Below are 25,467 nucleotides of genomic sequence, written 5' to 3'. Positions count from 1 at the left end.
TAATCACCCACACCTCATTTGACATGGCTCTGTAGTCAATGATTCTTGGAAAGTATTGGCTAGAGTAAGCCAGAATAACATAAATTAAATCAAATGTACAGCAATTTATATAAATATATATTTGATCATATCATATGACAATCCCACTCTGGTCCTGTTTATCTTGTAATTGACCAATAATTAAAAATAGAGGGTCTGTTATGGGAAGTTTCCTTTACATAGGTAAGCAGAAGTAGTCTGGCATATTTAAGGTCTGAACGGAGGAGGAGCCTGCCTTTTTGAGGTCTAAATTCATTCCTGGTCAGTATTATTTAGGGATATGAACCAAGTTACTGAAATTGCTGTTAATTTGATTGAATTTTGTTTATAAATGATGCCCATGCGGACTACTCTATCACCAAAATATCTTTAGGATAACTGTCAGGATGCTTGATAAGGCTAATCAAAACACACAAAGCGATCAGCAATCACAGGTCTTTAGATATCAAATAAAAATATATACACATGTGTACACTTAAACACACTCTAAATGCACTCTCTCTTTTACATAAACGCCAAATTTAATCACTGCCGTTTTTTCTCTCTCTCCCCACATCTTTGCTTTTATTTTTCATATGTTTCCTTTATTGTCTAGTGAATTTTCCGCTGGTCTCGTATACTAGATTATATACAGTACATACAATAAAAGCAAACGCACTGCCTTAATGTTAAATGATATTTCCCCCGTTTTTCATTTGTTTGTGCCAAAAGTGTTTTTCATCTCCTGTTTTTCAGTTCCAAAATATTTAATTTGCCTTTCCAGCAACTCTATAAATCATTTTCTCTGTAGAGGGCTCCATCTTTATCTTCTAACACCACCTGAACAACTGCAGCTCTGTTCTCTAGAGCGTTAATGTGTGTGTGTTATGATTTGAGAACAGTTTTCCTTTTTGGAATCTGGGTCAGACAGCAAGTGGTTTATAAATGGAACTACATCAGCTCTTGCCACATTTAAAGGGTTTTAAGCTAATCAGCCTGTAAAGGTTTACAGGTCATCTTCCGCAATGAACAGTTTACATAAGGTCTGTTTCAGTTTTGTAGATATTCCCCTTTCATATTTCACAGCAGTGCATTTCATGACACATTAGAAAGATTTTTTGCAATATATTTATGTCTGCTAAAATGCTTCTTTGACAAACATATTATAGCTTTTGCAATTTCTTTTCTCGTGCGCATAACCCGCCACAGACATGGTATGCATGTTTTACAACCGCTTGCACTTGTCCTGAGTAATTATAGTGTTAAAATGAAATGCTCTTATTCATTAGAACAGGTCATTTTAACACTAGCAACACTCTTAAAGGGACACTAAACCCAAAAAAAATCTGTCATGATTCAAGTAGAGAATACAATTTTAAACATCATTCCAATTTACTTCTATTATCAAATTTGCTTCATGTTTTAGATATCTTTTGTTTAAGAAATAGCAATGCACATGGGAGAGCCAATCCCACAAGGCATCTATGTGAAGCTACCAATCAGCAGCTTCTGAGCCTATCTAGATATGCTTTTCAGCAAAGGATATCCAGTGAATGAAGCACAATAGATAATTAAAGTAAATTAGAAAGTTGTTTAAAATTGCATGCTCTTTCTAAATCACGACAGAGAAAAAATTGGGTTTCATGTCCCTTTAACCCTTGCAGAAGGGTTAATCACATGCTTGAAATCCTGCTTGGGACCACAAAACACTGCTGGTCCCAAGTGGTAGTCGCCCGACTCAGCTGTGCAACTACAGCTGCTGATTAGATCAGCAGCAGTTTCTTCTTGGCACCAGCAGTGCTCTGCGGGTTCTCAGTACTTTAAAGGGGCTTAAAACACAAAAAAACAATTCTAATGAATTTGAACTTTCTACTTTACTTCTATTATCACATTTTCTTCTTTTGGTATCTTTTGTTGAAAAATAGGGATATAAGCTCAGGAGTGTGCACGTATCTGGAGCACTATATGGCAGTAGTTATACAAGAATGTTATCACTATTTCCTGCCATGCAGTGCTCCAGATATCTACCTAGGTATCTCTTCAACAAATAATATCAAGGGAACAAAGCTAATTTGATAAAAGTAAATTGGAAATTTAAAATTGTATGCTCGGTCTGAGGGTTTCATATCCTTTTAACTATGAGGGGTTAATCATAGCATTACAGCGTCGCTAGTGTTAAAATGACATGCTCAAATGGATTAGAGGATGTAATTGTTACACTATAATGACCATTGAATTTCAATAACTTTCATATTGAACTGTAAAAAGGGAAACAAAACACCCAAGCTGCTTTCCAAGTTTCTACTGAGTATTATCTTTTCAGCTAGATTTAGCCATGTTTTATTTAGTTGTTAGTGTTAGGCCGCACTCGTGAATCCATATTTCTGAGCAAATACAAAATTGCAAGTCTCTAAATAAACTGGAGATCTGATGCTTGTAGGGTGATTTTTATTTGTACCACTCTAAGGCCTAGATTTAGAGTTCGGCGGTAGCCGTCAAAACCAGCGTTAGAGGCTCCTAACGCTGGTTTTGGGCGCCCGCTGGTATTTGGAGTCAGTGATTAAAGGGTCTAACGCTCACTTTTCAGCCGCGACTTTTCCATACCGCAGATCCCCCTACGCCATTTGCGTAGCCTATCTTTTCAATGGGATCTTTCTAACGCTGGTATTTAGAGTCGTTTCTGCAGTGAGCGTTAGAGCTCTAACGACAAGATTACAGCCGCCTGAAAAAAGCAGGAGTTAAGAGCTTTCTGGCTAACGCCGGTTTATAAAGCTCTTAACTACTGTACCCTAAAGTACACTAACACCCATAAACTACCTATGTACCCCTAAACCGAGGTCCCCCCACATCGCCGCCACTCGATTAAAATTTTTAACCCCTAATCTGCCGACCGCCACCTACGTTATACTTATGTACCCCTAATCTGCTGCCCCTAACCCCGCCGACCCCTATATTATATTTATTAACCCCTAACTTGCCCCCCACAACGTCGCCGCAAGCTACTTAAAATAATTAACCCCTAATCTTCCGACCGCAAATCGCCGCCACCTACGTTATCCCTATGTACCCCTAATCTGCTGCCCCTAACATCGCCGACCCCTATGTTATATTTATTAACCCCTAATCTGCCCCCCACAACGTCGCCGACACCTACCTACACTTATTAACCCCTAATCTGCCGAGCGGACCTGAGCGCTACTATAATAAAGTTATTAACCCCTAATCCGCCTCACTAACCCTATCATAAATAGTATTAACCCCTAATCTGCCGACCGGAGCTCACCGCTATTCTAATAAATGTATTAACCCCTAAAGCTAAGTCTAACCCTAACACTAACACCCCCCTAAGTTAAATATAATTTTTATCTAACGAAATAAATTAACTCTTATTAAATAAATGATTCCTATTTAAAGCTAAATACTTACCTGTAAAATAAATCCTAATATAGCTACAATATAAATTACATTTATATTATAGCTATTTTAGGATTAATATTTATTTTACAGGCAACTTTGTAATTATTTTAACCAGGTACAATAGCTATTAAATAGTTAAGAACTATTTAATAGTTACCTAGTTAAAATAATTAAAAATTTACCTGTAAAATAAATCCTAACCTAAGATATAATTAAACCTAACACTACCCTATCAATAAAATAATTAAATAAACTACCTACAATTACCTACAATTAACCTAACACTACACTATCAATAAATTAATTAAACACAATTGCTACAAATAAATACAATTAAATAAACTATCTAAAGTACAAAAAATAAAAAAGAACTAAGTTACAGAAAATAAAAAAATATTTACAAACATAAGAAAAATATTACAACAATTTTAAACTAATTACACCTACTCTAAGCCCCCTAATAAAATAACAAAGACCCCCAAAATAAAAAATTCCCTACCCTATTCTAAAATACAAAAATTACAAGCTCTTTTACCTTACCAGCCCTGAACAGGGCCCTTTGCGGGGCATGCCCCAAGAATTGCAGCTCTTTTGCCTGTAAAAAAAAACATACAATACCCCCCCCCCAACATTACAACCCACCACCCACATACCCCTAATCTAACCCAAACCCCCTTAAATAAACCTAACACTAATCCCCTGAAGATCTTCCTACCTTGTCTTCACCATCCAGGTATCACCGATCCGTCCTGGCTCCAAGATCTTCATCCAACCCAAGCGGGGGTTGGCGATCCATAATCCGGTGCTCCAAAGTCTTCCTCCTATCCGGCAAGAAGAGGACATCCGGACCGGCAAACATCTTCTCCAAGCGGCATCTTCTATGTTCTTCCATCCGATGACGACCGGCTCCATCTTGAAGACCTCCAGCGCGGATCCATCCTCTTCTTCCGACGACTAGACGACGAATGACGGTTCCTTTAAGGGACGTCATCCAAGATGGCGTCCCTCGAATTCCGATTGGCTGATAGGATTCTATCAGCCAATCGGAATTAAGGTAGGAATATTCTGATTGGCTGATGGAATCAGCCAATCAGAATCAAGTTCAATCCGATTGGCTGATCCAATCAGCCAATCAGATTGAGCTCGCATTCTATTGGCTGATCGGAACAGCCAATAGAATGCGAGCTCAATCTGATTGGCTGATTGGATCAGCCAATCGGATTGAACTTTATTCTGATTGGCTGATTCCATCAGCCAATCAGAAAATTCCTACCTTAATTCCGATTGGCTGATAGAATCCTATCAGCCAATCGGAATTCGAGGGACGCCATCTTGGATGACGTCCCTTAAAGGAACCGTCATTCGTCGTCTAGTCGTTGGAAGAAGAGGATGGATCCGCGCTGGAGGTCTTCAAGATGGAGCCGGTCGTCATCGGATGGAAGAACATAGAAGATGCCGCTTGGAGAAGATGTTTGCCGGTCCGGATGTCCTCTTCTTGCCGGATAGGAGGAAGACTTTGGAGCACCGGATTATGGATCGCCAACCCCCGCTTGGGTTGGATGAAGATCTTGGAGCCAGGACGGATCAGTGATACCTGGATGGTGAAGACAAGGTAGGAAGATCTTCAGGGGATTAGTGTTAGGTTTATTTAAGGGGGTTTGGGTTAGATTAGGGGTATGTGGGTGGTGGGTTGTAATGTTGGGGGGGGGGTATTGTATGTTTTTTTTTACAGGCAAAAGAGCTGCAATTCTTGGGGCATGCCCCGCAAAGGGCCCTGTTCAGGGCTGGTAAGGTAAAAGAGCTTGTAATTTTTGTATTTTAGAATAGGGTAGGGAATTTTTTATTTTGGGGGTCTTTGTTATTTTATTAGGGGGCTTAGAGTAGGTGTAATTAGTTTAAAATTGTTGTAATATTTTTCTTATGTTTGTAAATATTTTTTTATTTTCTGTAACTTAGTTCTTTTTTATTTTTTGTACTTTAGATAGTTTATTTAATTGTATTTATTTGTAGCAATTGTGTTTAATTAATTTATTGATAGTGTAGTGTTAGGTTAATTGTAGGTAATTGTAGGTAGTTTATTTAATTATTTTATTGATAGGGTAGTGTTAGGTTTAATTATATCTTAGGTTAGGATTTATTTTACAGGTAAATTTTTAATTATTTTTTTTTTTTTTTTTTTTTTTTCGTTTTCAAAGAAACTTTATTGAAAGTAAACATGATACATTGCATAAGCATAAAGGTCAGCAAGGATACAACAACAATATACAGAACTGAAATCTTACAGTAAGTTGTTTGTTACATTTCTGAAACTAATTGTTCATAAAATCTATGTGTAACCAAAATTCTTTGTAACATTTCCATACGTCTCACATCTGAGATATGTTATTATTATGCTTTACTGAAAGCAAACAACAAGAATCTCTGCTGCCTTGAGATTATGATGGGCAATGGAAATAATGAAGCCCGTCGTGAGAGGAAAAAGAGGAAATAGTGTAAGAGTAAAGGAAATACGAAAATGGAAAAGAGAAAAAGGGGTGTGAAGAGGAGAGAGGGGAAAGGAAGGGGTTCTCATCATTGGGATAGGGGGGGTGGGGGAAGAGAAGGAGAGAAAAAAAAAAAAAAAAAAAAAGGGGGGGGGGAAGGGAGGAGGAGGTCAAGCGTGTGTTTACATTGAAAAGGGGCGAGGTATCAGGAGCTCATCTAACCAGGGGTCTCCAAATCTCTTTCATGTATTCATGAATTTCGATTCGATCGTCTCTCATATATCGAAATCTTTCTAGTGCCAAGTGTCTGTCCACCTTGGCTTCCCAGTCTGCTGCAAGAGGGATTTTATCTGATTTCCAGTGTTGGGGGATGAGGGCTTTTGCGCTATTTAACATTATATATAGTAGATATTTTTTAGGTTTCTCTGTCATTTTGGGCAGCCCATGGAATAGTAAAAAGTCCGGATTTCTGCGTAATGTAATATTTAATTTGGAGTCAATGATATCCATTACAGAGCTCCAGAATGGAGATATCATATCACAGGACCACCAGATGTGGAGAAAAGTCCCGACCTCTCCACAGCCCCTCCAGCACCTACCATCTGATTTCTTATACATTTTTTTAATCTTGTCTGGTGTAAGATACCACCGGGACAGGTATTTGTAGTTGGATTCTAAGGTTCTAGCTGATATTGAGGCTTTAGAGTGGTTGTGGTATATTTTGTGCCAGTCTGTGTCTGTGAGAGGGCAGTCTAGCTCACTATTCCACTGTCTAACAAAGGTAGGTATATGGCAGTCCTTATGTGATGACAGTAGCTTGTACATGATTGAGATTAAGTGTGAGGGAGTGCGAGTCAACAGGCAGAATGATTCTGTCTGGCTCACTGGTCTGGAGATGCTGCCCATCCTTTTATGTGTGAGCACGAAATGCTGAAGCTGCCTGTGGAAAAACCATGGTATGTTCAGGCCCATCTCCTCCAATTCATCTAGACTCCTGAGTTTGTTATTTAGTAGTAACCTATGGAACATGGTCTGGTCCAGTCGTGTCTTGTCAAGAGTCGGCAGGGCGATACCTGGGAAAGGAATGTCTGGATTATGTGTAAAGGGCGTAAGAGGAGAAGGATTTGAGGAGATATGCGGATGTTCTATTAGTGTTCTATCCCATTGCGAGAAGAATTCCCTCAGCAGCGGGTACTGGCTAATGAGTTTAGGTCTGTTCTTGTTTGAAATCCATCCCAATGTGCCTGCATTTTGAGTGTTCAATATAGCCCGTCCCACCTGGACCCAAGTTTTATCCCTAGAGTTGACACACCATTCAACTTGATGTTGGAGATTAATAGCCTTTTTATAAAGTAGCAGGTTCGGGATGCCCAGCCCGCCCCTCTCTTTAGGTAAGTATAGTGTGTTTCTGGGAACCCTAGGTCTGATGCCCCCCCATATATATTCCTCCAGTTGACTTTGAAGTTTTGATAGGTACTGGTTGGGAAACGGGGTAGGGAGAGTCTGAAGGTAGTATAGAATCCTCGGGAGGATATTCATTTTTACCACCCCTATCCTACCCAACCATGAAATCTGTTTGTTTCTCCAGGATGAGAGGTCGCCCACAATTGATTGGGATAATTGAGTGTAATTAGCCTCGAAGAGGCTTTCTGTTTTGGGGGTGAGGTTGATCCCCAGATATTTGAGTGTCCGCGTTTTTACCCGCAATTTGCAAATATCTGCTAAGCGGCATATGTCCGTTTGGGGTAAGTTGATGTTTAAAATTTCTGATTTGGCTTGGTTCAAATGAAAATTGGAGACTTTTCCATATTCCTCAAATTCTCGAAGAATTTCCGGGATTGAGGTTATCGGGTCAGTGACCGATAGAAGGATATCGTCCGCATATAGCGAAACCTTATGTTCCTGGTCTCCTATCCTAATGCCAGGGATTTTCTGGTTGTCTCGAATCTTCTGTGCTAATATTTCTATGGAGAGGGCGAACAATAAGGGAGATAAGGGGCAGCCCTGGCGTGTGCCGTTTGAGATTTTAAAAGGGTCAGATAGAATATTGTTGACTTTTACTTGTGCGGTTGGGCCCGAATATAGAGAGAAGACTTTTTTGATGAAGGTTTGGCCGAAATTCATTTTTAGTAGGACCGCCCTGAGAAAGTTCCAATTGAGCCTGTCAAAGGCTTTCTCAGCGTCCGTTGATATAAGTACTGATGGGATGTTATTAACTTGCGCATAGTTCACCAGCAGAGCAGCCTTTAAAGTGTTGTCTCTGGCCTCTCTGCCAGGGACAAAGCCCACCTGATCTGGAGAGATTAGTTGTGGTAAGAATTTGTTTAACCTTGAAGATAAAATTTTTGCAAAAATTTTCAGGTCAACATTAAGGAGGGATATTGGCCTGAAATTTTCAGGCCGGTCTGTCGACTTCCCTGGCTTTGGAATGGTTGTAACATGCGCAAGGAGCATAGTTGATGGGAAATCATGGGAATTTCCGATGTTATTAAATAGGGAGGCTAGGCGGGGGGATAGGGTGTCTTTAAAATTTTTATAGTATTTTACGCTGAAACCGTCTGGGCCTGGGCTTTTACCTGCCGGTAAGCTATCTATAGTCTTGGCCACCTCCTCTGTAGAAATGTCTGCGTCCAGACTCGTTCTTTCCTCATCAGAGAGGGTCGTGAGAGATAAGGGTTCTAGATAGGAGTCAATAGGGGATCCCAGAGGTATCCCCTCAGAAACCACTGGAGAGACCATCTCATCCCGGAGATTGTACAAATTCTGGTAATAGGATCTAAGTACTTCTGCTATAGAAGGGCTGTCTGAGCAAGTTTGGCTATTACGGTTTAATATGGAGTGAATGTGGGACTTAGACTGTCTCCTTTTTAAAGCTCTCGCCAAGAGTTTACCGGGCTTATCTCCGAATTCATAGTACTTTTGTTGCAGCTTTAGTGCGGTGATTTGGTGTTCCCTAGAGTGTATGTCTTGTATTTCTCTCCTGGCTTGAAGAAGATTTTGTTTGGTCAGTGCGTCTGTCGGTGTTGTCTTATGTTTGGATTCTAGGTCATGTATCTGCTTAAGGAGGGTCGTGTATCTGAGTCTGAGCTGCTTAGATTGAGAAGCTTTCTGTTGTATTAGTTCGCCTCTAATTACACACTTATGGGCCTCCCACACAACATGGCCCGGTACCTCCCCATTCTCATTATTCTGAAAATATTCCTGTATTTTATTAGTGATTAGGGTTTTAATTACTTGGTTATTCAGCAAAAAGTCATCAAACCTCCAGATGAATGGTCTGTCTGGTGCTGAGGGCCACTTTATCTGACATACTACTGGGGCATGGTCAGACCAGGTCATGGGAAGTATCTTTGTGTTTAAGACTCCCGCTAAGGTCAGTTGGTCAGTGAAAAAATAATCAATCCTAGAGTATACTTCGTGAGGGTGGGAATAAAAAGTGTAATCTCGTCTGGTGGGATAAAGTATTCGCCACGTGTCATGAATCGCTAGTTCTTCTAGTCTGGCGTTGCACTGTCTGAGGATCTTGTTGGAAACTGAGGTTGTCATTTTGGAGGTGTCTAAGATGGGATCAAGTGGGACATTGAAGTCACCACCGAGTATCAGCGCTCCTTTACGGAGTTCGAAAATTTTGTTAGTTAGGGAATTCAAAAATGTATTCTGGTGTTGGTTCGGGAAATAGGCATTGACAAGAGTGACAAGTCTATTATGAAGTGTACCTATGATTATCAGATATCGACCCTCCGGGTCCTTCTCTATATGAGAAAGCGAAAAAGGGGAGGATTTTTTTATCAATATACCCACCCCGTTTTTTTTAGAGGTACCAGATGCAAAAAAGGAAGTGGGGAATTTAGGGTTAAACCAAGCCGGTTCCTTCCCCCTACAAAAGTGCGTCTCCTGCAAAAATACGACATCGCAGTGTGCGCGAGTAACATCCCGAATGAGATGGGAACGTTTTTCTGGGATATTAAGACCTTTAGTGTTTAATGTCATAAAGGACAAAGTTTGTGTCCCGTGATCAGTCATAGTTGGGGTTGGGGGGGTAGGAGAAGAGGGAAAGGAAAAAAAAAAAAAAAAAAAAAAAAGAAGGGGGGAGGGGTACTAGAGGGGAGTACAAGTTCAGGAAGGGGTTAAAGGGTAGTTAGGGATTAGAGAGAAAGAAGTCTGAAGAAAAAGATTTCTTGGAAATATATATCTAAAAACAAAAAAGAGAATAAAAAGAGAAGGTGAAGAGAGCGATAGTCGGGCAACCCACTGTTGACAGTGAACGACCGAGGACCGCAAGCAAGGTGGAAAGGGTAAAAAGAGTAAGAAGAGTATGGGATCTGTATCCCTGCGTCCGATGCAAATAAAAGAGAAAAAAGAGATGAAAGGTAAAAGGAAGGAGTATAACATGTCCCAGTAAGTAGATTTTATATAACATCGAGGGTAATAAGGGGTGAAAGGGTGCATATACGAGGAAGTAATATACTCTACATAACTGAGATCTCACATCTGACTCTGCAATTAAGGATAAGAGTTGACATGAGAACAACAATAACATTATGAACAGTAGGACATCCATTACAATTGAGAACCTGTGAAACAAGACTGCAGTGTAGCCCAAATGAACACATTGGGGTCAAAGAATACATTAACCTAAGGTAAATTATAAATCGGGTAGTAATATTTATTCTAAAACATTTACCCTAAATACCCCGTTTGGGTTTTCTCATGAAATTGCCCAGCCACACCTGGAACTAAGCTAGCCGTGGGGTAGGAGGGCCCATTCTGTCTATTAGGTTCTAATCCCCTGTGATAGCTTGCCAGTGACATTTAGAGGCCCAGCGTATCTATAATGTCTAACTTTATATAGCTCTGTACTCGGAGGTACAGTAGGAAGCTAACTCGTTTGCTAGGTGTCGGGGCACATGTAACCACTCAAACCTTTGGGGTGCAATCTATACTGTAAAACATATTAAGTAAAGGTGAAACATTGTAAACATAACATATCTAACAATTTAAGTAGTTTTGAGTTAGTAGAGACATGCACCTTTGGGTATAGGTATACGCATGGCAACCACTCAATCCTCTTCTTATGACCAACAATAAAAATTTAAGTTAGTAACATTGAATCTAAATAAACAGATGCTTGATCACTTATCTGGATCTTGAACAAAGTCCTCTGCATGTCATGGTCTCCCAAAAAATCAGGGAGATGCAATCTACAAGTTCTGGTTTCTGAGAGAGGTTGCCTCTTCTTCTTGATGGGGTATTTCAATATCTAATATGTTGCAGAAGTCCTGTAGGTCTGCCTGAGTTCTGAATATCGCTTGTTTCCCTTTATGGGTAGCAATAAGGCAGACCGGGAAACCCCATTTATATTGAATTTTGTGTGATTGGAGTGCGCTGGTTAAAAAACGAAGGTCTCTTCTTTTCTGTAATGTCATCTGACTCAGATCAGAGAATATTTGAATAGGGATGCCAGCATGTGTAAGCTCCTTGATAGTCCGTGCTTTCTGGGAGATTGCGTCTTTGTCCCTGTAGCTCAGAAACTTCACAATTATATCCCTTGGGGGGGCTTTAGGTGATGGTCTGGGCCGTAGAGCTCGGTGAGCCCTCTCTAACTGGACAGCTGGTGAGCTTGGTGTCCCTTTTATAGTCCGGAATAAGTCTTGTAAGTAACCCTCTAGTGCTGAGTTGTTTACTGATTCCGGCACCCCTCTTATCCGGAGATTATTACGCCTTCCTCTGTTGTCCAGGTCTTCAACCCTGGACAGCAGAAATTGAATGTCTCCCTCCTGTTCTAGAGCCCTTTGGGTATTAGCTGTTACCTGAGCCTGTATAGTATCTTGCTTCTTCTCCAGGGTATGAACCTGCTGGTTAATTTGGTGAAAGTCTTTTTTTAAGTCCCCGAAGAGAGACCTCATTTCGGATAGTACCATGTTGATGTCAGCTTTGGTAGAGTGGACTCTAAGATCCTCTTCAGATGGTTGGTCTTGTGGGTGTGTACTCAGGGCTGTGTGCTCGATTAATGCTAGAGAGGGTGCAGCACCTGTGTTTTCACTACTTATTGGGTCCTGTGTCGCAGTCGCCATTTTAAGGTAGTTAGTGAGGTTTGTGCTTTTAGGGCCTTTCTCCCCTTTGGTATTTTTTCTGTGAGACATTGCCCTTAGGGAGTCCTATTAAGTGCTTCCAGCTGGGTGAAATGCGGTGAAAAGGCAATGAAAGCTCTTGAGGGGGCCAGGTGGAGGGGTGAGGATAACAGGGGGCTGTATGTCAGCAGGAGAGCGAATCAAGAACAAGTCAAACGTTATATTCCAAAAATGGTCTTGGCTCTCTATGTGCAGAGTTATGTGATAGAGGTGGGGGCTTTTCCTTTTGTTCAGTTGTTTCCCCTTATTTGAAAAAGAAAGGGGGTTGTGTATAATGTCACTGGGAAACTGAGCACTCTGTGAGGGGGAATCACCTTACACTGTCAAGTTTGTGGTATATGCCAGCAGCAGCCTGGTTTCCAAAACAGTGCAAAAAGTTTATTGCTCAGAATGTAGTGTGATAGTGCTTATAACGATTTAACTTGAATCCCAGAGCACGTTCACAATTGCCATCTACTATGTCTCCCCAATATCATGCTCTGCCCCTGTGTATTAAATTGTGCTGAAATAATGTTTTACAGCCCACTGCTAATTTTCAAATGTGACCGCTTATGTTTGGGGCACTAAACAGGCAGTCCCCGCTGTGTTACTGACCATCAGAGATTGCTCGGTCCCATAGAGGTGGCGGGTGCCGCAGCTCCACGTGGTCAGGGCCCTTATGTGATATAGGTTCCCAGGAGAGGACCCCCGGCACTCTGTCAGGTTAGATTATTTCTCCTCAGCACTCCGCTACCGTCGTTCCGACCTACCCCTTAACAGAAGCAAGCCGGAGGGGACAGGTGGCCTCCCCAGGGACGGCAGCCGGGAGCGCGAGGTCAGGTGAGGTCCGCTCGGGAGTTGGATATAGTCCGGCTTACCCCCGATAGATCCGTTCTCTTGCTGTGTAGTGTGGTCGCAGTGCAAATTAGAGGCGCTCCAGAGAGCTGTGTGTGTTAATCGGTTCCCACCAGGAGAGCGCGCGGCTCACATCAGTGCGGTCGGGTAGGCCTCAGGTGTTGCCAGGGCTGCGTTGCCGCTAATAGTGTACCCTTTATAAGTCTGGAATCGTAGTAGGGACATTCAGACCCACGATCCTGTTGTTTGATTAATGTTAGGACTGCTTTCTCCTTATTAATTATAAATACATCGGACGCAGGGCATGGGAGCCAGGAATTAGTCAGCCATGTCCCTGCGTGGCCAGGCTCCGCCCCGAATCAATTTTTAATTATTTTAACTAGGTAACTATTAAATAGTTCTTAACTATTTAATAGCTATTGTACCTGGTTAAAATAATTACAAAGTTGCCTGTAAAATAAATATTAATCCTAAAATAGCTATAATATAAATGTAATTTATATTGTAGCTATATTAGGATTTATTTTACAGGTAAGTATTTAGCTTTAAATAGGAATCATTTATTTAATAAGAGTTAATTTATTTCGTTAGATAAAAATTATATTTAACTTAGGGGGGTGTTAGTGTTAGGGTTAGACTTAGCTTTAGGGGTTAATACATTTATTAGAATAGCGTTGAGCTCCGGTCGGCAGATTAGGGGTTAATAATTGAAGGTAGGTGTCGGCGATGTTAGGGAGGGCAGATTAGGGGTTAATACTATTTATGATAGGGTTAGTGAGGCGGATTAGGGGTTAATACATTTATTATAGTAGCGCTCAGGTCCGCTCGGCAGATTAGGGGTTAATAAGTGTAGGTAGGTGTCGGCGACGTTGTGGGGGGCAGATTAGGGGTTAATAAATATAACATAGGGGTCGGCGATGTTAGGGCAGCAGATTAGGGGTACATAGGGATAACGTAGGTGGCGGCGGTTTACGGAGCGGCAGATTAGGGGTTAAAAGTGTAATGCAGGTGTCAGCGATAGCGGGGGCGGCAGATTAGGGGTTAATAAGTGTAAGGGTAGGGGTGTTTAGACTCGGGGTACATGTTAGAGTGTTAGGTGCAGACGTAGGAAGTGTTTCCCCATAGGAAACAATGGGGCTGCGTTAGGAGCTGAACGCTGCTTTTTTGCAGGTGTTAGGTTTTTTTTCAGCTCAAACAGCCCCATTGTTTCCTATGGGAGAATCGTGCACGAGCACGTTTTTGAGGCCGGCCGCGTCCGTAAGCAACTCTGGTATCGAGAGTTGCATTTGTGGTAAATATGCTCTACGCTCCTTTTTTGGAGCCTAACGCAGCATTTGTTTGAACTCTCGATACCAGAGTTAAATTTATGGTGCGGCCAGAAAAAAACCTGCGGAGCGTTAACAGCCCTTTTACCGCCGAACTCTAAATCTAGGCCTAAGTTTGGGCACGGGTAGGGTAGTTTTAAAATGTATCTAATATTTGTATGGTTAAAAAGTTATTGATCATTTTCTGCATGAAGTTTACTTCTAATACAAAACAAATTAGTCAAATTAGGCATTTCTGTTTGAAAAAAACATGACTATAGCATGCTTTTGTGTGCGCATGTGATGGTTTTTGCTTTCTGTATAGTGTTGTTGCCAACATATTGGTATTTTCTAAAAAAAAAAAAAAAAAGGCTTTGTCTGAGGATAACTCACAAAAAATAAAGTGAAATTTATGTTTTTAACAAGAGGCTAAAAACTGATGTAACACATAGGTGCAAAATGGCTCCACATTGAAAAAGAATAATCTGTGTTTTTGATGAAATCCGTTTTGTAACAACTACATGTGTTTTGCAGATGTCACACTCCACCGCCTTAAAGCCTTTATTCCTCAACTTCTGTCACGACTTCATGTTGAAGCTCTAATACATGGCAATGTCACAAAACAGGTTTGTTATCTGCCTTATTTTTAGATAGTATCATGATAAAATGCTGGATTTTAGTTCTCTCCATCTTGCGCTCACTCTCTCAGTATCTCATTCTCTCTCTTTCTCTCTCATTCTCTCTCTCATTGTCTCATCTTTCTCTCTCTCTCTCTCTCTCTCTCTATCTCATCTTTCTCTCTCTCTCATCTATCTTTCTCTCTCTCTCATATATCTTTCTCTCTCTCATCTATCTTTCTCTCTCTCTCATCTTTCTCTTACATGGTGTATCCAGTCCACGGATTCATCCTTACTTGTGGGATATTCTCATTCCCTACAGGAAGTGGCAAAGAGAGCACACAGCAGAGCTGTCCATATTGCTCCCCCTCAGGCTCCGCCCCTCCAGTCATTCTCTTTGCCGCTCTAACAAGTAGCATCTCCATGGGAGGGTAAAGTGAATGTGGTGTTAGATTTGTAGTTTTTATTTCTTCAATCAAAAGTTTGTTATTTTAAAATAGTGCCGGTTTGTACTATTTACTCTGTGGCACAAAGTGATGAAGATTTCTGCTGAGAGGAAAACGATTTTAGCATGTTGTAGCTAAAATCCATTGCTGTTCCCACACAGGACTGTTGAGTACCAGAAAAACTTCAGTTGGGGGGAACAGTTTGCAGGCTCAACTGCTTTAAGGTACGTTTCAGTCATTTTTTATAGTCAAGACTTAGTAATGCTAGAAGACTGACAAGAATCCCAATGTGGGAAAGGTAAGCCATATTCTGAGACTTAGTACAGAAGGAAGGCTTATTGAAAGGGCTCAAAACACTGGTGGACACTGTTAAGGGGCAATCGATTATTTTTTTACAAAAATCTGATATTTCGCAAAAGGTGCTAGGGTCCCTTCTAGCGGTACTAAGACCGTGGGGCATTGCAGTAGCACCTTATCTGGACGACATCTTAATACAGGCGTCGTCTTTTCACAGAGCCAAGGCTCATACGGACATTGTTCTGGCCTTTCTAAGGTCTCACGGGTGGAAGGTGAACGTAGAAAAAAGTTCTCTGTCCCCGCTCACAAGGGTTCCCTTCCTGGGAACACTAATAGACTCGGTAGAAATGAAAATATTTCTGACAGAGGTCAGGAAGTCAAACCTTTTAACTACTTGGCGAGTTCTTCATTCCATTCCTCTGCCTTCTGTAGCTCAGTGCATGGAGGTAATCGGATTAATGGTTGCGGCAATGGACGTTGTCCCTTTTGCCCGAATTCATCTCAGACCACTGCAACTGTGCATGCTCAAACAGTGGAATGGGGATTATGCAGATTTGTCTCCTCAAATACAAATGGACCAGAAAACAAGAGATTCTCTTCTCTGGTGGTTGTCTCAGGATCACCTGTCTCAGGGGATGTGCTTCCGCAGACCGGAGTGGATCATTGTCACGACCGATGCCAGTCTGTTAGGCTGGGGTGCGGTCTGGGACTCCCTGAAAGCTCAGGGCCTATGGTCTCGGGAAGAATCTCTTCTCCCGATAAACATTTTGGAACTGAGAGCGATATTCAACTAGCGGAGGCGAAATTCATCAGATTTCAGTCGGACAACATCACGACTGTAGCGTACATCAATCATCAGGGAGGAGCAAAGAGTTCCCTAGCGATTGAAGGAAGTAACCAAGATCATCAAATGGGCAGAGGATCACTCCTGCCACCTATCTGCAATTCACATCCCAGGAGTAGACAACTGGGAGGCGGATTTTCTGAGTCATCAGACTTTTCACCCAGGGGAGTGGGAACTCCACCCGGAGGTTTTTGCTCAGCTGACCCAGCTATGGGGCATTCCAGAATTGGATCTGATGGCGTCCCGTCAGAACACCAAACTTCCCCTTTACGGATCCAGGTCTCGGGACCCCAAGGCGGCATAGATAGATGCTCTAGTAGCGCCTTGGTCCTTCAGTCTAGCTTATGTCTTTCCACCGTTTCCTCTTCTCCCTCGGCTAGTAGCCAGAATCAAACAGGAGAAGGCTTCGGTAATTCTGATAGCGCCTGCGTGGCCACGCAGGACTTGGTATGCAGACCTAGTAGACATGTCATCGGTTCCACCATGGAAGCTGCCATCGAGGCAGGATCTTCTAATACAGGGTCCATTCAAGCATCCAAATCTAGTTTCTCTGCAACTGACTGCTTGGAGATTGAACGCTTAATTCTAGCTAAGCGTGGGTTCTCTGAATCAGTTATAGATACTCTGATCCAGGCCAGAAAGCCTGTCACCAGGAAAATTTACCATAACATATGGAGGAAATATCTTTGTTGGTGTGAATCCAAGGGTTACTCGTGGAGTAAGATTAGGATTCCAAGGATATTGTCTTTTCTCCAAGAAGGATTGAAGAAGGGATTGTCAGCTAGTTCCTTAAAGGGACAGATATCTGCTCTGTCTATCTTGTTACACAAGCGTCTGGCAGCAGTACCAGACGTTCAAGTGTTTGCACAGGCTCTAGTTAAAATCAAGCCTTTCTATAAACCTGTGGCTCCTCCATGGAGTCTAAATTTAGTTCTTTCAGTTCTTCAAGGGGTTCCGTTTGAACCTTTACATTCCATAGATATTAAGTTATTATCTTGGAAAGTTTTGTTTTTGGTAGCTATTTCCTCTGCTCGAAGAGTTTCAGAATTGTCTGCTTTACAGTGTAATTCACCCTATCTGGTGTTCCATGCAGATAAGGTTGTTTTGCGTACCAGACCTGGTTTCCCTCCAAAAGTGGTTTCTAATAAGAATATTAACCAGGAAATCATTGTTCCTTTTCTGTGCCCTAATCCAGTTTCTAAGAAGGAACGACTGTTACACAATCTTGATGTGGTTCGTGCTTTAAAATTCTATTTAAAAGCAACTAAAGATTTCAGACAAACATCATCCTTGTTTGTTGTCTATTCTGGTAAGAGGAGAGGTCAAAAAGTGACTACTACCTCTCTTTCCTTCTGGCTGAAAAGCATCATCCGATTGGCATATGATACTGCTGGACAGCAGCCTCCTGAACGAATTACCGCTCATTCCACCAGAGCTGTGGCTTCCACATGGGCTTTCAAGAATGAGGCTTCTGTTGAACAGATTTGTAAGGCAGCGACTTGGTCTTCACTGCATACTTTTGCCAAATTTTACAAATTCGATACTTATGCTTCTTCTGAGGCTATTTTGGGGGGAGAGGTTTTGCAAGCAGTGGTGCCTTCCGTTTAGGTTACCTGACTAGTTCCCTCCCTTCATCCGTGTACTAAAGCTTTGGTATTGGTTTCCCACAAGTAAGGATGAATCCGTGGACTGGATACACCATGTAAGAGAAAACAGAATTTATGCTTGATTACCTGATAAATTACTTTTTTTTACGGTGTATCCAGTCCACGGCCCGCCCTGGCAATTAGGTCAGGTTCAAATTTATTTTTGTGAAACTACAGTCACCACTGCACCCTATGGTTTCTCCTTTTTCTCCTAACCGTTGGTCGAATGACTGGGGGGGCGGAGCCTGAGGGGGAGCTATATGGACAGCTCTGCTGTGTGCTCTCTTTGCTACTTCCTGTAGGGAATGAGAATATCCCACAAGTAAGGATGAATCCGTGGACTGGATACACCGTAAGAGAAAGTAATTTATCAGGTAAGCATAAATTCTGTTTTCTCTCTTTTTCTCTCTCTCATCTTTCTCTCTCTCATCTTTCTCTCTCTCTCTCTCTCTCTCTCTCTCATCTTTCTCTCTCTCATCTTTCTCTCTCTCTCTCTCTCTCTCTCTCTCTCTCTCATCTCTCTCTCTCTCATCTTTCTCTCTCTCATCTTTCTCTCTCTCTCTCTCATCTTTCTCTCTCTCTCATCTTTCTCTCTCTCTCTCTCTCTCTCTCTCTCATCTTTCTCTCTCTCTCTTTCACTCTCTATCTTTCTCTCTCTCTCTTTCACTATATTTCTCTCTCTCTGTCTCTCATTCTCTCTCTCTCATTATCTCTCTCTCATTATCTCGCTCTCCTTCTTTCTCTCTCTCTCTCTTTCTCTTTCTCGCATTATCTTTCTAGCTCTCTCTCTTTCTCTCGCATTATCTTTCTCGCTCTCTCTTTAATTATCTCTCTCATTATCTCGCTCTCTCATTATCTCACTCATTTCCACCATCGGGTACTGCTGTTTCTCTTACAAGAGTGCTAATAATGACAATGGTATAAAGCATATGCACATTTTTACAGTGGTTGCAAATTATTGCACATAATCCATTTTCATTTGAACTCAGTGATTTATTGAGACATCAAAATATGCTAATAAGTAGCTTTTTTCTTTTAAAAACTTGAATTTAGTATTGCCTTCCATGCATCTAATTTCTTGTTATGCCGAATACAGCTGTTCTTATTGTAAGCCATTTTGTGTGCCCTTTCAGGCTGCACTAGGTATAATGCAGGTGGTGGAGGATACTCTTACTGAGCACGCTCTTACAAAGCCACTTCTCCCAAGTCAACTTGTCCGATACAGAGAGGTTCAACTACCTGATGGTAAGAGTCACTCTTCTTTGGTTTAACCCTTTTTTTTATCACAATAAAGATCATTTGGAGCACATTGTGAGAACTAATATCCTTTTTCTCACCTCTAGGAGGTTGGTTTGTTTATCAACAAAGGAATGAAGTTCACAATAATTGTGGCATAGAGATTTATTACCAGACCAATATGCAAAATACATCTGAGAACATGCTTCTCGAGCTCTACTGCCAGATCATCTCAGAACCCTGCTTCAACACCTTGCGCACAAAGGAACAGCTAGGTAAGGAGCTGAGGGAATCTCTTAAAATGGGAAAATATTGTGTGTATATGAATATATATATATATATATATATATATATATATATATATATATATATATGTGTGTGTGTGTATATATATATATATATATATATGTTTGTATGGATAGATAGATAGATAGATAGATAGATAGATTTTTGTATTTGCATTGACAAAGAGGCCAGTTAGGCTTTGAAACATTTGCTGTTTTTAAATATGGCTATTAAATGCTAAGTTGTATTATATATATGTGTGTGTGTGTGTTTATTTATATATATATATACATACATACATACATACATACAGATATATTTTACCTTTATTTAGGGAATATTTAAAAAAAAAAAAAGTTTAAAAAGCATTTGCAATGTTTTTTTTTTTTTAATTGAGAGCAGTCCAGGTACACACCCCTTGGAAACTCGGACAATATTGTCCTTTAATGGTGCCAAATTAGAGGCCATAAGGAAAAAGCAGGTGAAATAACTGAAAGGGCAACACAATGCATTACAATACTTTATTTCCTAAAATAAAATTGTGTGGGGGGGGGTTGCATTCTGAGTTTATGGTCTATTTAAAGGGCCATAATACCCAAATGTTTAAACACTTGAAAGTGATGCAGCATAGCTGTAAAAAGCTGACTAGAAAATATCTCCTGAACATCTCTATGTAAAAAAGAAAGATATTTTACCTCAAAAGTTCCTCAGTAGCCACCTCCCATTGTAAAGGATTTCTAAGCAGCATTTTAGTATGTCTGTCCTGGGACAGCTGAAAGGATGAGCCTCGTGCACTCTCATATTATTTCACAAATCAGGTAAAGGAAGCTTACTATGAAATATCATGAGAGTTAAGTCAAATCTCATGAGATCACAGTAAGAGTTCATGACCTCAGCACTGCTGATGTTTATTGGCTGCTGTTCATTTCTTCATTTTTTTGTTTTTTTTACCTGCAGCTGGGAGCAGGTGAAGTATAACTTTCTTTCATGTAATTAGCAAGAGTCCATGAGCTAGTGACGTATGGGATATACATTCCTACCAGGAGGGGCAAAGTTTCCCAAACCTCAAAATGCCTATAAATACACCCCTCACCACACCCCCAATTCAGTTTTACAAACTTTGCCTCCGATGGAGGTGGTGAAGTAAGTTTGTGCTAGATTCTACGTTGATATGCGCTCCGCAGCAAGTTGGAGCCCGGTTTTCCTCTCAGCGTGCAGTGAATGTCAGAGGGATGTGAGGAGAGTATTGCCTATTTGAATGCAGTGATCTCCTTCTACGGGGTCTATTTCATAGGTTCTCTGTTATCGGTCGTAGAGATTCATCTCTTACCTCCCTTTTCAGATCGACGATATACTCTTATATATACCATTACCTCTGCTGATTCTCGTTTCAGTACTGGTTTGGCTTTCTACAAACATGTAGATGAGTGTCCTGGGGTAAGTAAATCTTATTTTCTGTGACACTCTAAGCTATGGTTGGGCACTTTGTTTATAAAGTTCTAAATATATGTATTCAAACATTTATTTGCCTTGACTCAGAATGTTCAACTTTCCTTATTTTTCAGACAGTCAGTTTCATATTTGGGATAATGCATTTTGATTTAATCATTTTTTCTTACCTTCAAAAATTTGACTCTTTTTCCCTGTGGGCTGTTAGGCTCGCGGGGGCTGAAAATGCTTCATTTTATTGCGTCATTCTTGGCGCGGACTTTTTTGGCGCAAAAATTCTTTTCCGTTTCCGGCGTCATACGTGTCGCCGGAAGTTGCGGCATTTTTTGACGTTATTTTGCGCCAAAAATGTCGGCGTTCCGGATGTGGCGTCATTTTTGGCGCCAAAAGCATTTAGGCGCCAAATAATGTGGGCGTCTTATTTGGCGCTAAAAAATATGGGCGTCGCTTTTGTCTCCACATTATTTAAGTCTCATTTTTTCATTGCTTCTTGTTGCTAGAAGCTTGTTCTTTAGCATTTTTTCCCATTCCTGAAACTGTCATTTAAGGAATTTGATCAATTTTGCTTTATATGTTGTTTTTTCTCTTACATATTGCAAGATGTCTCACGTTGCATCTGAGTCAGAAGATACTACAGGAAAATCGCTGTCTAGTGCTGGATCTACCAAAGCTAAGTGTATCTGCTGTAAACTTTTGGTAGCTATTTCTCCGGCTGTTGTTTGTATTAATTGTCATGACAAACTTGTTAATGCAGATAATATTTCCTTTAGTAAAGTACCATTGTCTGTTGCAGTTCCTTCAACATCTAAGGTGCAGAATGTTCCTGATAATATAAGAGATTTTGTTTCTGAATCCATCAAGAAGGCTATGTCTGTTATTTCTCCTTCTAGTAAACGTAAAAAATCTTTTAAAACTTCTCTCCCTACAGATGAATTTTTAAATGAACATCATCATTCTGATTCTGATGACTCTTCTGGTTCAGAGGATTCTGTTTCAGAGATTGATGCTGATAAATCTTCATATTTATTTAAAATGGAATTTATTCGTTCTTTACTTAAAGAAGTACTAATTGCTTTAGAAATAGAGGATTCTGGTCCTCTTGATACTAATTCTAAACGTTTAGATAAGGTATTTAAATCTCCTGTGGTTATTCCAGAAGTTTTTCCTGTTCCTAATGCTATTTCTGCAGTAATTTCCAAAGAATGGGATAAATTGGGTAATTCATTTACTCCTTCTAAACGTTTTAAGCAATTATATCCTGTACCGTCTGACAGGTTAGAATTTTGGGACAAAATCCCTAAAGTTGATGGGGCTATTTCTACCCTTGCTAAACGTACTACCATTCCTACGTCAGATGGTACTTCGTTTAAAGATCCTTTAGATAGGAAAATTGAATCCTTTCTAAGAAAAGCTTATCTGTGTTCAGGTAATCTTCTTAGACCTGCTATATCATTGGCTGATGTTGCTGCAGCTTCAACTTTTTGGTTGGAAACTTTAGCGCAACAAGTAACAAATCATGATTCTCATGATATTATTATTCTTCTTCAGCATGCTAATAATTTTATCTGTGATGCCATTTTTGATATTATCAGTTGATGTCAGGTTTATGTCTCTAGCTATTTTAGCTAGAAGAGCTTTATGGCTTAAGACTTGGAATGCTGATATGGCTTCTAAATCAACTCTACTTTCCATTTCTTTCCAGGGTAACAAATTATTTGGTTCTCAGTTGGATTCTATTATCTCAACTGTTACTGGTGGGAAAGGAACTTTTTTACCACAGGATAAAAAATCTAAAGGTAAAAACAGGGCTAATAATCGTTTTCGTTCCTTTCGTTTCAACAAAGAACAAAAGCCTGATCCTTCATCCTCAGGAGCAGTTTCAGTTTGGAAACCATCTCCAGTCTGGAATAAATCCAAGCCTGCTAGAAAGGCAAAGCCTGCTTCTAAGTCCACATGAAGGTGCGCCCCTCATTCCAGCTCAGCTGGTAGGGGGCAGGTTACGTTTTTTCAAGGAAATTTGGATCAATTCTGTTCACAATCTTTGGATTCAGAACATTGTTTCAGAAGGGTACAGAATTGGTTTCAAGATGAGACCTCCTGCAAAGAGATTTTTTCTTTCCCGTGTCCCAGTAAATCCAGTGAAAGCTCAAGCATTTCTGAATTGTGTTTCAGATCTAGAGTTGGCTGGAGTAATTATGCCAGTTCCAGTTCCGGAACAGGGGATGGGGTTTTATTCAAATCTCTTCATTGTACCAAAGAAGGAGAATTCCTTCAGACCAGTTCTGGATCTAAAAATATTGAATCGTTATGTAAGGATACCAACGTTCAAGATGGTAACTATAAGGACTATATTGCCTTTTGTTCAGCAAGGGAATTATATGTCCACAATAGATTTACAGGATGCATATCTGCATATTCCGATTCATCCAGATCATTATCAGTTCCTGAGATTCTCTTTTCTGGACAAGCATTACCAGTTTGTGGCTCTACCGTTTGGCCTAGCTACAGCTCCAAGAATTTTTACAAAGGTTCTCGGTGCCCTTCTGTCTGTAATCAGAGAACAGGGTATTGTGGTATTTCCTTATTTGGACGATATCTTGGTACTTGCTCAGTCTTTACATTTAGCAGAATCTCATACGAATCGACTTGTGTTGTTTCTTCAAGATCATGGTTGGAGGATCAATTTACCAAAAAGTTCATTGATTCCTCAGACAAGGGTAACCTTTCTGGGTTTCCAGATAGATTCAGTGTCCATGACTCTGTCTTTAACAGACAAGAGACGTCTAAAATTGATTTCAGCTTGTCGAAACCTTCAGTCACAATCATTCCCTTCGGTTGCCTTATGCATGGAAATTCTAGGTCTTATGACTGCTGCATCGGACGCGATCCCCTTTGCTCGTTTTCACATGCGACCTCTTCAGCTCTGTATGCTGAATCAATGGTGCAAGGATTACACAAAGATATCTCAATTAATATCTTTAAAACCGATTGTTCGACACTCTCTAACGTGGTGGACAGATCACCATCGTTTAATTCAGGGGGCTTCTTTTGTGCTTCCAACCTGGACTGTAATTTCAACAGATGCAAGTCTCACAGGTTGGGGAGCTGTGTGGGGATCTCTGACGGCACAAGGAGTTTGGGAATCTCAGGAGGTGAGATTACCGATCAATATTTTGGAACTCCGTGCAATTTTCAGAGCTCTTCAGTTTTGGCCTCTTCTGAAGAGAGAATCGTTCATTTGTTTTCAGACAGACAATGTCACAACTGTGGCATACATCAATCATCAAGGAGGGACTCACAGTCCTCTGGCTATGAAAGAAGTATCTTGAATTTTGGTTTGGGCGGAATCCAGCTCCTGTCTAATCTCTGCGGTTCATATCCCAGGTGTAGACAATTGGGAAGCGGATTATCTCAGTCGCCAAACGTTGCATCCGGGCGAATGGTCTCTTCACCCAGAGGTATTTCTTCAGATTGTTCAAAGGTGGGAACTTCCAGAAATAGATCTGATGGCGTCTCATCTAAACAAGAAACTTCCCAGATATCTGTCCAGATCCCGGGATCCTCAGGCGGAGGCAGTGGATGCATTATCACTTCCTTGGAAGTATCATCCTGCCTATATCTTTCCGCCTCTAGTTCTTCTTCCAAGAGTAATCTCCAAGATTCTGAAGGAATGCTCGTTTGTTCTGCTGGTAGCTCCGGCATGGCCTCACAGGTTTTGGTATGCGGATCTTGTCCGGATGGCCTCTTGCCAACCGTGGACTCTTCCGTTAAGACCAGACCTTCTGTCACAAGGTCCTTTTTTCCATCAGGATCTGAAATCCTTAAATTTAAAGGTATGGAGATTGAACGCTTGATTCTTGGTCAAAGAGGTTTCTCTGACTCTGTGATTAATACTATGTTACAGGCTCGTAAATCTGTATCTAGAGAGATATATTATAGAGTCTGGAAGACTTATATTTCTTGGTGTCTTTCTCATCATTTTTCTTGGCATTCTTTTAGAATACCGAGAATTTTACAGTTTCTTCAGGATGGTTTAGATAAGGGTTTGTCTGCAAGTTCCTTGAAAGGACAAATCTCTGCTCTTTCTGTTCTTTTCCACAGAAAGATTGCTATTCTTCCTGATATTCATTGTTTTGTACAAGCTTTGGTTCGTATAAAACCTGTCATTAAGTCTATTTCTCCTCCTTGGAGTTTGAATTTGGTTCTGGGAGCTCTTCAAGCTCCTCCCTTTGAACCTATGCATTCATTGGACATTAATTTACTTTCTTGGAAAGTTTTGTTCCTTTTGGCCATCTCTTCTGCCAGAAGAGTTTCTGAATTATCTGCTCTTTCTTGTGTCTCCTTTTCTGATTTTTCATCAGGATAAGGCGGTGTTGCGAACTTCTTTTGAATTTTTACCTAAAGTTGTGAATTCCAACAACATTAGTAGAGAAATTGTGGTTCCTTCATTATGTCCTAAT

At 40.8% G+C, this 25,467-nt stretch overlaps 1 protein-coding gene across 1 annotated transcript in view; it reads left to right on the top strand.

The window, feature by feature from the left end:
- Positions 1–25,467, top strand: part of IDE (insulin degrading enzyme) — a 352,051-nt gene that overhangs the window by 265,082 nt on the left and 61,502 nt on the right. Inside the window, exons 15-17 of the mRNA XM_053692939.1 lie at positions 14,722–14,813; positions 19,171–19,282; positions 19,381–19,548. Coding sequence (XP_053548914.1) covers positions 14,722–14,813; positions 19,171–19,282; positions 19,381–19,548 — 372 coding nt within the window. The remainder of the gene's footprint in view (positions 1–14,721; positions 14,814–19,170; positions 19,283–19,380; positions 19,549–25,467) is intronic.

This window comes from Bombina bombina, chromosome 9 (genome assembly GCF_027579735.1).
Source record: "Bombina bombina isolate aBomBom1 chromosome 9, aBomBom1.pri, whole genome shotgun sequence".
Classification (NCBI taxonomy): Eukaryota; Metazoa; Chordata; class Amphibia; order Anura; family Bombinatoridae; genus Bombina; species Bombina bombina.
This window is presented reverse-complemented; position numbering and strand designations above follow the sequence as displayed.